The 14844-nt window shown below is 38.9% G+C and overlaps 1 protein-coding gene across 1 annotated transcript in view; it reads right to left on the bottom strand.

Moving 5' to 3' along the window:
* LOC145487712 (uncharacterized) overlaps positions 1-14844 on the bottom strand; it is a 74194-nt gene that overhangs the window by 27267 nt on the left and 32083 nt on the right. The window contains exons 25-44 of the mRNA XM_081466535.1: positions 14126-14258; positions 13510-13783; positions 13257-13365; positions 12716-12937; positions 12105-12218; positions 11820-11891; positions 10416-10553; positions 9692-9942; positions 9184-9423; positions 8997-9114; positions 8425-8699; positions 8045-8144; positions 7536-7864; positions 7067-7208; positions 5914-6227; positions 4987-5128; positions 3702-4024; positions 3274-3430; positions 1165-1493; positions 215-353 (exon numbers count right to left, since the gene is read on the bottom strand). Coding sequence (XP_081322661.1) covers positions 215-353; positions 1165-1493; positions 3274-3430; positions 3702-4024; positions 4987-5128; positions 5914-6227; positions 7067-7208; positions 7536-7864; positions 8045-8144; positions 8425-8699; positions 8997-9114; positions 9184-9423; positions 9692-9942; positions 10416-10553; positions 11820-11891; positions 12105-12218; positions 12716-12937; positions 13257-13365; positions 13510-13783; positions 14126-14258 — 3921 coding nt within the window. The remainder of the gene's footprint in view (positions 1-214; positions 354-1164; positions 1494-3273; positions 3431-3701; positions 4025-4986; positions 5129-5913; positions 6228-7066; positions 7209-7535; positions 7865-8044; positions 8145-8424; positions 8700-8996; positions 9115-9183; positions 9424-9691; positions 9943-10415; positions 10554-11819; positions 11892-12104; positions 12219-12715; positions 12938-13256; positions 13366-13509; positions 13784-14125; positions 14259-14844) is intronic.

Here is a 14844-nt window from a genome sequence, read left to right as displayed (position 1 = left end):
AAATGATGTATGGTTCCTAAACCGCTAGTTACAAAAGTATACGAGGTTTGAAACAATCCAAAAGGTCCGTGTTTTGAATGTACCAGTAACTAAAATTTTTAAAGGTGTCCATTTTAAGCTTCTTTTATTCATCTATTATTATTATTATTATTACTATTATTATTATCATCATCATTGTTCTTCTCAGAGATAAAAGAAAAATATTCTACGCTACCTGGACAGCCATACAGCTCCACCCTCATCGATATGTGCCCATACCAAGCCTGTGGTTGGAAACGGATGAAACGGGCTCTGATTGGTGGGTTTAGTTCGTTAAAAATGATAGTATCTGCGTCTGTGTTTCCAGCAAAATCCTAAAATTAAAGACAACCATTGTGAAAACATCGGTTGACGTCCCATCGACAAAGTTAAGTTAATCTTCTGTCAAGTGGGATTAATACTTCATTTGCTGACCGAAATAGGCCCCATTCTTTTCTATTGCAATCACAGAAAACTGTCCGTCATCGTCGAAACGTCGACAAGTTATGCTCGAATCACAGTTACCTAAACTTGCCTATTACTCTATTGCAGAATTCTAGCTTAATTTGACTTTCACACTGATGCAGAAGTGAAAACAAGAATCAGCAATTAGCCACTTTTTTTCTATAATGATTTCGTCTTCTTGTACTGACATCAACCGATGGTTCATGTGTTGTTTGCCACGCACCCTTTTGTATCACTGATTAGTGAAAAACTTAGAAAATGAGAGCCCCTGGCCCTTTAATCTGTTCACTCTCTGACCTGCGAACGATTCTTTCAGGGGAACTGATATTCTTAACTTACCTGACCCATCCACCACAACTCATGTTCTGCCGAACTATTTGGCATACTTAACTGTTAAGTCAGGGAGCTCTATAATAAATAGCAATAGAGCTGTTTCTTCACCAAATGATTCTATCGGAGCACTTAAAGTAATTATAAGACGCGTCAACAAAAATATTTACATATAGTTAATTTTTTCATCATAGCTGATAGGATTTATTTGCAGTAAGTTACTTTCTTCTTTCCTTTTGAGTGCAACTGAATTTTTTTTTTCTTAATCTACGTATGTGACTATTCTGCATTCAATTTATGGGATTGGACCTCTTGTTTTTTAACCTGGTCTCTTAATACATTTGATTGTACCCCATCTGCAGGTTTTCCTTGGTCCCAGTTGTACTGGAAGTTCAGTCCATCGTTACTGTACATCAGTTTGTATCTGGTCACCCACTGACTGTGAGCATTTCTTCCTTGCGTTGCCACACGAGTCACTTTAGTGTACTGGCTACCCAGGTCAATTTGGAGCCATTGGAGAAGATCATTTCTGCGAGCAGACCAAGATCCCGCTTTAAAAAAGCTTCCTTGAAAGTGTAGTCTACCCTGGAAGGGGGCGTGACTGGAATCCCACTGAGAAGAAGCTTGAATTTGATTGTCAGTGATTGCACCGCTTTCCATGCCGAGAGCTTGCCAACATCCTAATGGTTTTAAAGAATCAATACAAAGTAAATCAAACATTAAAACAGATTTAGAAAAATATTTATAATTAACTGTTCTACTTATAGGTTTCTAATCAATTTTTAACCCTTTAAGAGCTATCTGCTGGTTTTACTAGTTGCCATCTGTTGGTTTTATTTGTTGAACGACAGCCTAATATCCCATTTTCCTAAGATTCTCTTATGAAAGCCATACCTGGTGATCAACCATTCAGATGAAAATGAGTTTAATGTGTATGTGAATGAAGTCTCATTTTCATATGAAAGGATGAGCACAGAGACTCACTTTGAGAAAGGGGCTAAAGGTAGTGATAAGTTAATAAAGATGGTGAATTTTAAGCTCGCTAATGAAATATGAAGGTGAATTGATCAACATGACACGAATGTGGGACAAAGAAAAATTCTGAGTCCTCGACAGGAATCGAACCCATGACCTCCCGAACACCGGACGGGCGCTCTATCCACTGAGCTACGAGAACTCATGGAGAGCAAGGTCATTTAACTGAGTTCATATATGATAGGTGTCCTGCATACCACTAGGATCAACGCTATCGAAGTCATCGTGAGTAGTGATAAGTTAATAAAGATGGTGAATTTTAAGTTCGGTAATGAAATGTGAAGGTGAATTAATCAACATGACACGAGCGTGGGACAAAGAAAAATTCTGAGTCATCGGCAGGAATCGAACCCATGACCTCCCGAACACCGGGCGGGCGCTCTATCCACTGAGCTACGAGAACTCATGGAGAGCAAGGTCATTTAACTGAGTTCATTTACTCAGGACATTAACTCATCACTACTCACGATGACTTCGATAGCGTTGATCCTAGTAGTATGCAGGACATCTGTCATATATGAACTCAGTTAAATGGCCCTGCTCTCCATGAGTTCTCGTAGCTCAGTGGATAGAGCGCCCGTCCAGAATTTTTCTTTGTCCCACGCTCGTGTCATGTTTATTAATTCACCCTCACAGGTTAAAGGTAATTCGGAAATATGGTCTATTTAGCTATTTTCACTTGATTCCGAGGCCGAGGATTCACATCGAGGTTTAAGGACAGTAAAAATTGCTGTATTCTCCCAAGCATTGGCACCAAGTTAGAATTTTATAAAAAAAAACATCAGAATCAACCTATTCAAACAATTTGTTCAAGCATTTTACCATCCCTCTCGTTGAGTGCCCGATCCAAAAAGATTGTTGTTTTTCAAATGTATGGTAACGGTCAAATGACAAATGAAAACTGGAGAGTTCCTTTTTGAAAAGTAAGTTGCTCGAATTTTTGACGATTTCTTGCATTTAAAAATGCAAAAGCTCACATTATCATTGCAGAATATTCCAAAGAATACTCTTTATCTGAAACTCATTCTAAGGTCTCACAAGTAGGTTTTATGCCCGTCGGTCACTTATTCGCAGAAGATCATTCACTTATAGGAATTTGAAGAAATATCTCGAGCGTTTGACCACACTTTTAGACACCGAGATGAGAGTTGAAAATACGCGACGAGGAGTGTTTTTGACGAACTTCGAGGTGTTTGGAAACGGTGGTCAAATACTGTCTTGAGAGTTCGATATATCTTCTCAATAAAATCTAAAACTAAGGAGAAAACGGAGAAAGGAAATCGTAAAAATCTATGCATTTTAATATCAGATAACCAAACGCCCTTCGCGGTCATGATTTTCCTTTGTTCAAACTTGATGAATCATAAATGAGTTTGAGAATATCAATTTTATAGCTTTCATTGAAATAATGATGAAAAACATTACCTTGCACAGCACCTAGAGGGCACCCGTACAGCTCCACTCTCATTGATATGTGCCTCCACCAAGCTACTGGTTGGAAACGGATCAAACGTGCGGCCAGGATTGTTGGATTTAGGTTATGACGGACAACAGTGTTCCGGTCTCTATTTCCATCAAAAATCTAAATCAGATAGATGTCAAACTGTAAGCATTTTATAACATGGTACGTTCATGTCCATCGTGCATCCATAACTCAAAAGATGCACACCCGTGTTAAATGGACGTAAACTGCAACACCAACTAGAATTCTAAGTTATTTTCGTTCGCTCTGGGGTGATGAGACGGCGCAGTAATGACTTGAAATCATCTTTAAGCTTCTTAATTATACATCACAACAACAACAATAGTAACAACAAACATGGATATCGCGTTTACTAAGCCGCCTTCCTTACCTTGACTACAAGCCCATTCTCTCTGTAGTCCTGTAACCGCAGTCCATTGTCTCTGAACAGTAGTCTGTACCTGGTCACCCACTGATCATAATCACTTCTTCCTTGCGTTGCTATACCTGTCACGGTGAACAGCGGACCCAAGATGACCTCGAGCCATTGATTAAAATCATTTCTACCAGCTGACCAAGATCCCGACTTCATTGGAATGGCTTGAAAGTTAAGTCTGCCCTGGAAGGCTTCATGTCTGGAATCCCATATCGAGGAAGCTGTAATTTGTGCATCAGAGATTGCGCCGGTTATCATCCCCAGAGCTTCTTGGCATTCTAAAACGAGAGAGCAGGTAAGTTGATCTGAATTGAGCTGATTTCATCATCGATTTTTAAAGAGACTCAGGGTCATAGTATCTTAGATAATTCTGTTTATTATTGTTTAACTATGAGTTCGAATTGGATGAGTAGCAGTCTTTTATGGGCAAAATGTGGGCCCAATATCAAAGAAGGACGATTTCCTCGCAGTATAAGGAGAACTTTGTACAAGCTGAGATAAACTTGAAAATAGGCCTATTGCGATGGTTGGTCGGGTGACATGCTTTTCAAGAACACACTTATTTATTGACTAATAATTCATAATGTTATCAGAAATGAGAAGAAGATTCATTAATAGGTTTACAAGCATATTTTCAGGTTTATGTCCTTTACGAAGAAATTTTTATGGACGTTAGGAGTTAGTAGGATTTATATCGGAAGAAGACGCTTTTATCTCCAGTCACTTTCCGTACAAATCCTCGTAACTTTGCAAATTTTCAAGCTGCCATTGACTAGTTTTGCCTTTCGATTTAAGGGTATATAATTTTCCATTATTCCTAATATTTTACCTCTTTTCTAACTCTAATGTAATAGGTATATGCCATCTCAACCTTACACGGTTACTTCTCAGTCCGTTCTGAGTCTCTTGCCAGTTGGTAAGTGCTGAAATTGCTTAAAATTGGGTGAGCTTCGGTGAGCTGCAGTGCTGTTCTAACATATTTTTCTCCTGGAACTTCTCGTATTTTAGATTAAATGGTTCGCATCTCGGCAATTTAACAATTTGTGACTTTTTCTGGAAACTTTCTCATTAAATTCCGTGCCATTTGCTCCTGGTATTGAAATCTCCGGATTTTTGGTTGAATGGCAGGCACCCATCCAGCTTCACGAGATCAGAAATATGCATCCTCCTGAAGGGCCACCAGGCTCACACATCTTATGGTAAAATTTTGTTTATCGAGAATAAATTATAATCTTCCTACCTTCATGACAACCATAGAGCTCAACCCTCATTGTTATGGCTTTATTCCAATCCACTGGTCGAAAACGAATAAAACGTGCCCTGATTGGCGGGTTTAACTCATGATAAACAACAGTGTCTTCGTCTGTGTTTCCAGCAAATTCCTGAAAAAGGAAAACGGTAATGCATGATTTTCAAATATTATTGCTTAAGAGTAAGTCCATGAAAAAAAAAAAAAAACAAAACAGGCAGAACCAGGGAGGAGGTGATACAGCTCAAATTACCTATTTCGCTCAAACTTGCCAAAAATGTTGGGTTTGAAGAGTAAATGATTGGCCAAAAAAGTAGTCAAAATATTTTATTTCCTTCAAGTTAGAGGGACCTCTGCAAAAATGGCTAATTGAACCAATTACACACTCTTAAACTTCCAATCCATATCTACCAGCTTCCACGACTAAGCTAGTAAAACAACTCTCGGACTTTATTTACGAGAGGTGTTAAACAATTCCCAATACAAAACTGCTTGAAGTAATATATCAAACACGGAACACCGCGTTTTACCGCAATTCCAAGCACCGAAAAGAGCGTTTGTATAAGTTTTGGTAGAGTCAGTGTCAAACAAAATTTCCTGATGTATACTACTGTCTTGAGTGTTTGGTATATCGTCTCCATGAAACTAAAACTAAGAAAGAAACTGAGAAATAAAATCGTAATTCATTGATGATTCATCAAGTCTAAACATGTACAAAGTGTGACAGTGTTTGGATATCATATCTTTTTGTTCCTTAGTTTTATCTCAACGCATTTGATTTAGAAGAAATATCACCGTTTGACCACATTCCCAATTGATTGAGCACCGCCGCAATCTATAGTGACGCGGACTCTAATTGAAGCAGATTTGTCAGAACAATTTGATCAAGCATTCGTTAGGGAATTCTACGTCACTCACCTTATTTGTGGTTTGGTGGAAGTTCACTCCATCGTTACTATACTGGAGCTTGTACCTTCTTACCCACTGAGTTTGACCGCCATTTTGTCCTTGCGTTGCTATTCGCGTGACTTTAGTGAACTGACTTCCAAGATCAACCTGAAGCCATTGCTTGGGATCACTTTGGGCAGCTGACCAAGCTCCCTGTTTTGTTCCAGTTGCTTGAAAGTAGAGTCTTCCCTGGATGGCTGCATTATCGTCATCCAATTCCGAAGAGGCGCTAATTTGTCCGTCAAGGATTGCACCGCTTTCCATACCGAGAGCTTCTTGGCAATCTTAAATTTTTATGAAATCGATGCAAATAGTTTATTTTGGTACGACTTTAATAATAATGAGCGTCTGTTGGTATATATAACTGCCGATACACTGGAATCCTTAAGTCGGAAAAACATCTTGTTTATTTTACTCATTTGTCGCAGTTGCTCACCAAATTTAGAAAGACGCCCTTATTCACCAGACAAAGCATGGGTCGCTCGCTTACAACAGTTTCCCTTTCAAAAGTACGTAAGTGGTCTAAAATAATTGTAACGCTTTAAAAAAATAGTATCACTTGCTCATATAAAGCTTCAATCAAATGATACACGCTTCCTATGAAGAAAAAAAAGGCTTTACTATTTAGCTAAACATTAGGGTTAGGGTTAAACTCTACCAAACATTATTCATGTTGTTGCTTGCTCGTTTAAATGACATGCACAGTTTCAAAAGCATTTCGTTACCTACAACTCCCTAAAGGCTACCGATAACTTCTCACATTATAAATGTCAGATATCACACACTAGATCATTTGATAATGCAATTCAAGAGTTTTGATTGGTATAGCTATCATGGTATATGAGCCATTAAACCGTACTCTACAAAATAATATAGTAAACGTACGCGTAATTTTTCAGCGCTTTTTTTATTGATATTTTATTTTAGGTTTCCATATTTTGGGGGCGTTGTTAATGAGACGATTATTCCTCTTGCGCTTGTTGGATATGAGATGGCTAAAGCAAACTCGGCGCTTCGTGCCTCGTTGACTATCTAACATCTCATATCCAGTGCGCGCTCGTGGAATAAATATGAAATATCTTCATATGACATATGTTTGCCAAATTAAAAGGCAAAATCCTACCTTTGTGACATCCATACAGCTCCACCCTCATTGAGATGTGCCCATGCCAAGCCTGTGGTAAAAAGCGGATGTAGCGTGCTCTGATTGGAGGATTTAGCTCACGGTAGACAACAGAGCCCTGGTCTGCGTTTCCAGCAAATTCCTACATCAGTAAGGTGGTAATTTTTTGGAATCGATCACTTCAAACATTGCACACACCTAAAAATTAGAACTCCATCTTCCACCTTAACTTTGAAAACCTTTTTCCTTATGAATATTCGCGACCAAAATTAAGGAAGATAAATTACTCGTTTGGAGTTATCAAATATAGGCTGTTTTATCCGAAGAAAGCCTTTCTTCCCAATTATTGGGGCAATGCCCCTCTGTCATCGTTTGCTCATTCTAATATGCTATTGTCGTTAACGTTATCGTTGTTGTTATACTATCCTCCTCTTACAAAAAAGTTCAAGGTCCTATAAACGTATTCTACCTTGTTTTCAGTTTGTCCTGGATCTGTATAATAGTGGAATTTCACTCCATCGTTACTGAACTGCAGTTTGTACTTGGTTACCCACTGAGGTGGATCATTTCTACCTTGCGTTGCAGCACGTGTCACTTTAGTGTTCGGACTGCCCAGATCAACCTGGAGCCATTGACTGGGATCATTGCTGAAAGCTGACCAAGACTCTGCTTTGTTTCCAGTTGCTTTCAAGTTTAATCTGCCTTGGGTGGCAGCGTGACTGGCATCCAGTTGCGAAGAGGCTGTAACCTGTCTGTCAGAGATCTCACCGTTTTCCATGCCGAGATCTTTTTGACATTCTAAATATTCCATGGAATAAAAGCATTTTATCGAAAAATACCTCTCAAGAAGTCAGGTAACAAAAATGAAAAACAAACAAACAGACAAACAAACTTGGCGTAAACCAGAAGTAATGGAGGAATATGGCAAATCATTTAGAAACCCAATCATTAAAAAGCGTCTAGTGTCTACCTTATTACCTTCATTTTGTTTCCAAGGTATTTGTTTGCATGGCTCTTTGGTGAAGGAAACGTCATCAATAGCTAGAAACTGTCCACCATTGAAACCAACGAAATAAATCTATAACAAAATGCAGGAAAAGTAGTCAAAAAAATTATCAAAAAAAGAAGTCAGAAATGCTTGTCAAAATAGGCTAGATCGAATTTAATCAATATCTACTTTAATGCCTAAAAGAACAGAGTTTACCAGCAACCAGTGGAAGAATTGGAAAGCTAAAGCTATTACAGGGAAATTAAATGATCTAAGGTACATTTGTCGCAAATCTTTGCGCACAGTTAAACAAGAGAAGTAAACAATAATGGTTTACTTGGAGTGTGAGCAGTAAGAGGTTTCTTAATACCTTTGAATTAGTGGAATTTCTAGATAGGGGCATCTGTGTATACTGCGCCTTATCTGTCACGTCATCCGCAAAGAAAAGGAGCGTCACTTGGTTTGACGTTGATGTCCTTAGTAAGACCATTAACGACGCTGTATGCGAGTCTCGCGCGTCCTTAGTGCCAATGAAATACCAGAAACGTAAACACTTCCATTCGTAATCATGGATGTTGATGACCGGAGATGAGAGGGTTGAAGGCAGATCAGAAGCGCCAGCAGGGAGGGAAGCAACGAATCCACCTTATAACAGAATGTCACATGATGTATTGGTCAGTGCTAACTAAGTGTTCTCAGTAGGCCCACTAATTGCAATTAGCAAAGCATGTGTATCAATTCTGATAGCCATGCCTACTTCTGTTCCTAATTTACGGATCATTTTGTTTTTCTCTATTGTCCAATGGTTAATTTTCATATGCCCATCCTCAACATCAATTTGACAATCACTTATTTTTCATACCTTATTACTAAAACCTCCTTAACATAAATATGTTGTAAAACATACAACTACATTGTGACTTACGGAAAAGAGCACCTTACCAGATGTTTCGAATTCCTCTACGCGTGTTGTCCGATCCCATCCCTGTGGAGCATCCCAATCACACATACTCTCTTCAAAGTCGCAGTCTGGACTTGCTGGAGAATAAGACAAAAATCGTTACTGCTGCCGTCGGGGAGAGAAATACCTTTTTAAAGTCAGAATTCCTTCTATGCGAATTAGCTAGGCATTTGGTATTTGTGAACAGTGGGATGTTGTATACATATCGCAGTTGAAACAAACGGTGAGGTCGCTCTTGAATCGAAAGTAATTAGCCAAAATTGGGATGAAAGAATTATTGATTTGTGGTTTACAATTACACAACTTACCGTGTTTTAAAATTTCTTCACAGTCTCCATCCACCACTGTTAAGTCATCCACTGCAATATCACCTCTACTGCCATTACCGACTGTTCCTTCTATTACAAACTAACGGAAATACAAAAATGCCATTGTTACATTGGTTCCAGTGAAGCGTTTTCTAGCGTATTTTTAGTGCAATTGGAAACAAATTATTTGGTCACAGAGTATTTTAGCCATTTTATCCGTAATAAATCCACAAACTACATTATGTACATTATTTATAGTCTTGAATAAACATGTTTGTAACTACCATAGATCGGTTTCCAAATGAGGGTCGTAAAACCAAAACCAAAGTAATCAGTAATCAGTCTTATAGGTTGCCGTGAGAGCTTACTGTATATAGACTTGTACTATTCAGAGCCGTCTGCCCAAATCTCCAGCGGTTTCCTTGATCTCCCGAGAGCCTCCAGACGGGTGTTTCTGATTGGTTAGTTTTCAAATAAATACTCAGACTGCCAATATGTAACCCGTGCATGTGATACCAGAATTGAACACAAACTGCTTCATTGGGTTCTATCTCGTCGCTTAACAACCTGGCCTCGTCTCCTGGGTTTCTCTGATAAGTTTCAATGAAGATGTATGATCCTGCAAGATAGAAACTCTGTTAAAGTTTACGTATAAAGAGAAAGGCTTGGGATTTTTCCGCGTTCGTAGTGCTGTTAGTAGTATCATATTCACTACGCTAACAAGTGAAACAAGATAATTGGGTTTGTCGCGAAAAAAGATTTTACAATGCAACGAAGAGCTTAACTCAAGCAATTAGAGCTCACATGTGAATGACACTTCTCCGTCTTATGCATTGTTTTTATTACTATTATTCTACGGCTAGCTCCGTGAGCAGGAAAGATGAACCAAATTGGGTTTTGCGATAAATGTGTCACAATTTATTAACAAAATTTAGTAAAACATGATCGCTCTCGAAACACAAGAGAAACACCAAAGGTAGTTGCTGACGAAAACTGTTATGAAAAGGTTAACAAACGTTTATTTACCGCTTGTTTGAGAAATTTGTCATTGCCTCTTTAACTTACAAGGAAGACACTTGTGACTTGTCTTACCATCTTTACTGAACGAGGAGTGATCATAACTCGGTCCAGTCTTTTCCGTTGGTGTCTGGCCTGAGCCCACGGTCCAGTGGAAGGTTGCATTCCTATCAGATTTTAATCCACACTGTCCAGTTTGAAAACTGCAATGACCTGTTTGAAACCAATCGAGTGGGAAAGGTTACGTGCAATAAAAGGCGGAAGACCAAAACAAGTGAAGGACTGTGCGAGAATAATTAACTTCTTCCTCAGTTTCATTTTAGAACCTCAACGGATGACTTTAAATAGACACTTAGAAACGAAACGCTTAAAGCAAGGAGCTATTAAATCGTTGATATATATATTGATGCAGTAACAATCTACAAAATTGCTAGTCAAAAAAAAAAATTATCGAGTTCATAGCATAAATTAGCAGTACGGGACCAGTCATGAAGACGGACGCAACGCTCCATTTCACACTGAACATTTTTACTTCTGTTACTTCTACATCGAAAAAAACTTTACTTCGACAGCAAAGCTCAACAGAGCTCTGCTACAAATTCACAACTCGATTTGTATAATTAAATTTCTCTAGTCTCTTGGGATGTCTCTCTCTGCACCCTTTACATTGAGATGGATAACACAACGGTTTGTACACACAGCGTTCTGCAAAAGTAATATAAAGGAGTTTCGTGGAATTTTTCTCATTGTTCTCAAGAAATTTCGTTGAAACTACAATATGATTTCGCCAAAAAGATCTCAAATTCTGTGTAAACGAAGAATTGCAAAATTGAATGTTTGGAAGCAGAACTTCAGAGTGCGAAAATAGACCATTGTACAGTTGTTTGCTCAGTGCCTTGGCCTTTGAATGACAGTGAGGCTGGAGGTGACCTTGTTTTGATACAGACCTCATTGCTTTTGTCGTGTAAATCAAGTTGCTCTTATGCTAACTAGTTGGCATTTAAATGAGAAAAGCAGACAGGTCTGTATCAAAGAGAGGTCGCGTGCATTCATAGGCTAGGTAACTAAGCACATAACTGTAAAATGGCCTATTCGTGACAGCGAAATGTCGCAGTCATTTTCTGCTTTGTGTTTTAATATCTGTTCTGATGTGATATCAAATAGTGCTTGTTTGTTATGTTATAATCCGTTTTATGTCACAGCCAAACTTTAACGAAGCCATCCATTCATTGGATATTGTTTATGCGAAATGTGCGATTACTATGACAGAGTAAAATAAAGTCAACAAAGATTTTTTCTTCAAGCTTTCCTAAATCATGCTAAAACTGACAGTTGCATTTCAGACCATCTTTGCAGGTTGGTGAATTCCTTCCCAGTTGAAAGCGGAAAGGTATTAACTGAATCGAAAATGTCTGAATATGTCTTAAACATGAATATGTTAACATAAACGTGATGGAACTCTGTGAGATTTTATCTTACCTCGAAACGATTTACATCTCGCACGCTCGGTGGAGTTACATGCTAAATTATTGAGGTGGCACTTTCCAGACCCTGCAAACGAAAGGACGACCGAAGAGCATATGCAAACAAATCAACGCATGGATCTTTTTTGGTTTAGATCAACACTGCAAAACTTTTCATTTCCATCTACCAACGTCAACACAAATTGCAAAACAAATTTTAGCTGCAGAAATAGTGTCTTTTAAACGAAATCTAAGCGTTCAAGTTTCGTTTCTTTTAGCTAATGTGCTACGCCTGACTTACCGCATACAGAAGGCGTGCTAGTTCCGTCCCTGCAGAGACTTGTTTGACGACATGTATTTGACCAGGAAATACAAGATCCATCAACACAATGATATCTAGAGGGGCATGGATTCCCTGAAAAGTAATTCTAAACCATGACAAAAGGAAAGATAATGCGCCCAAATCAACAAACCATAATAATGTTCATTAGTACTGTACCTAAGAAAAATATACACCATCAACTTGAATCGCAATAGACAAGTTTCATGATGACATCTTTTGAAAACATCAGGCGTCGTTTATCTCTCGTTTCAGTTGTGATTCTAGCTCTATGAGATGAAGTGCTATTTCCATCTCAGGGCTTATACGAGCTGTTACTTCGCCTGTATCTATTTATGAACCTGCACGAAGAGAGGCACTGCGAGAACAAAGTGGCTCGCCTAAGGACCCAAGGCAGTGACACGGCCAGGCCTCGAACCAGGACTGTTAGTTCACACCTTACAGCCAATACAGTGTTTCGATAATAGGCGAAAAGCGGTGTGATTGGCTCGATATAATTATTTTTGTGTGTGTGGTGTATGAGAATGCAATCCTAACCCTAAACCACTATCAAAAACTACCTATGTACTTACGGCAATTGTTTTCGTCATCTCCGTAAGAGCAGTCGTTTTTTCCGTCGCACACATCTGTTGCCGGGAGGCATTTCCCTCCCTGACAGGTAAGCATGCTGGAAGGGCATTCACAATCGTCTTCGTCTGATTCATCTTTACATGCAAAGTCACCATCACAGCGCAGATTTTTCTTGACACATTCGCCATTTTTGCACGTAAACTGCTTATCGCTACACCTGTGATCTTCATTGAAAAGAAAAAAAACCCACAAACAATCGAAATTTATATATTTTTTGCAGCATTCTCTCAGAAATTATCCACTTCGTGCTACGATTGGTTTTGAGACTTTCCAACGTTGCATCAGCCAACAGGTCAGTATCACCTTTATATGTGCTATTTATTTTTATATTTGTCTTAATTGCATCTGACCAAGCCACATACAGTTTAAAATCATAGTTAACGTAATTGAACTCGATGAGTGAACATTCTAATTTTGTCCTCCGTTGGTCACGACAGCTTAGAAAATGATCAAAGACGAGACAAAGAAGTAAAGCGTGTGTACCTGGTTCAGCAAAGTAAGGCCTTAAGGAGCAGTTCTCAGTCGTTACAATGATGTTATCGATTGCGACATTCAACCCGGCATCACGAAAACCTTCTCCCTCAAAGAGTATCTACAAAACACAAAAAAGATCAAAAGTTGTCTCATAGAATAATTTTTTATCAACCATACAAGGTCTCAATGACTTTAATTTGAAAAACTGTTTACACACAAGGCGTGAAATGACATGTTGATCAAACCGAAATTGTTCACTAACCTGAATTCCCTCAGCGCCTCGCCAAGCTACCTGAGCCACTGACCCTCTTTTACCGTGGTATCCAACCATCTGCCATACTAATATCAGCTTGTCTCGTGTAGTTTCTCTGAAGAAAACCTTCAAATTTGACTTTGATTTAGTGGGCATAAGGTAATGAAACCGCAAACACAAGCCCACGGATTTATGGAATGGCTTCCATGGCAACAAAGAGCTCCCCAAACGTACTTTGTAAGCGTTATCAATGTAAGCAAAACTGCCTGAAAAAGGAGGGTAGCTTCGATTAGTTGCATAGTTTTAAAAGTAAAAACGTCAATATTCTAATTCTAAAGGTCAAGAAGAGGTGGTAAGAATGTGGTAAGAACATCAGTAACAAATTCGCCAATCGGCCACTTGTTTTGCCACTGTTGACGTCATCTGTCATCTATTTGTAAAATATGCAATTACAGCAGCGTAGCTAGGGGGGGTTCCTGGGGTGCCCGTGACCCCCCTTGTGAGCTTTTTTTAACCATCAACCTACAACAGGTGGCGAAAACGACATGACAATTTGGTGGGTATCCTCACTTTGACAGAGTGTGACGCCCCCACCCCCCCTCCCTTTTTGAAAACTCCTGGCTACGCTCCTGAATTATTCTGCTTGCCTGGATATTTCACGAAGGTTTCATTTGAAGATAACTTCCACTGGTCTTTATCACCAACGCTGGTCCAACCACAATATCCAAGTTCAAAAGAGCATTCTTCAACTATTGCGGCTAAAAACAAAAGAACCGAGCACTACATGTAAGACGAGTGAAGTTTCTACCAGCTATATAAAACTGTGAAAACGCTGGAGCAGACTCAAACAACCAAATATTGTTGCGGAATTTTTTAGCAATATTCTTGTAAATATTCTCAGATTATCGCGTGTGGCATTTCCGTTTTATTGACTTTGGTGGTGGTAAAGTAATTTTGGAGTCAGACTGCAGGCAAAGAAGCCTGATGTGACACACAAAAATATATAACTTCTAGCAGAAATGTTATTTGCATCAAGCATACGGCTAGTGTTTCATTTTGGCTTGTTTTTTTTTTTTTTTCCTGTTTAGAAGAAGGAAGAATTTTAAACAGTTTAATAATAGACTGCTCACAGCCCTCTATTTTCTCGTATTTTTATTCGATCGTTGAATACGCGGATAGAATCGCGAGAGAATCCACCACCCAGCCCCGCGTGCTTCGCGCTCGCTGAGCTCACTTTTTCTTTCGCGCGCGTGAATAGAGAGGCTATGAACAGTCTAGTTAAATAAAAGCATGTAATTGTGTTGTATTTATAAATTTTAAACACTCAAAATTTATTTTTTTTCA

The sequence above is a fragment of the Orbicella franksi genome, chromosome 5 (assembly GCF_964199315.1).
Source record: "Orbicella franksi chromosome 5, jaOrbFran1.1, whole genome shotgun sequence".
Classification (NCBI taxonomy): domain Eukaryota; kingdom Metazoa; phylum Cnidaria; class Anthozoa; order Scleractinia; family Merulinidae; genus Orbicella; species Orbicella franksi.
This window is presented reverse-complemented; position numbering and strand designations above follow the sequence as displayed.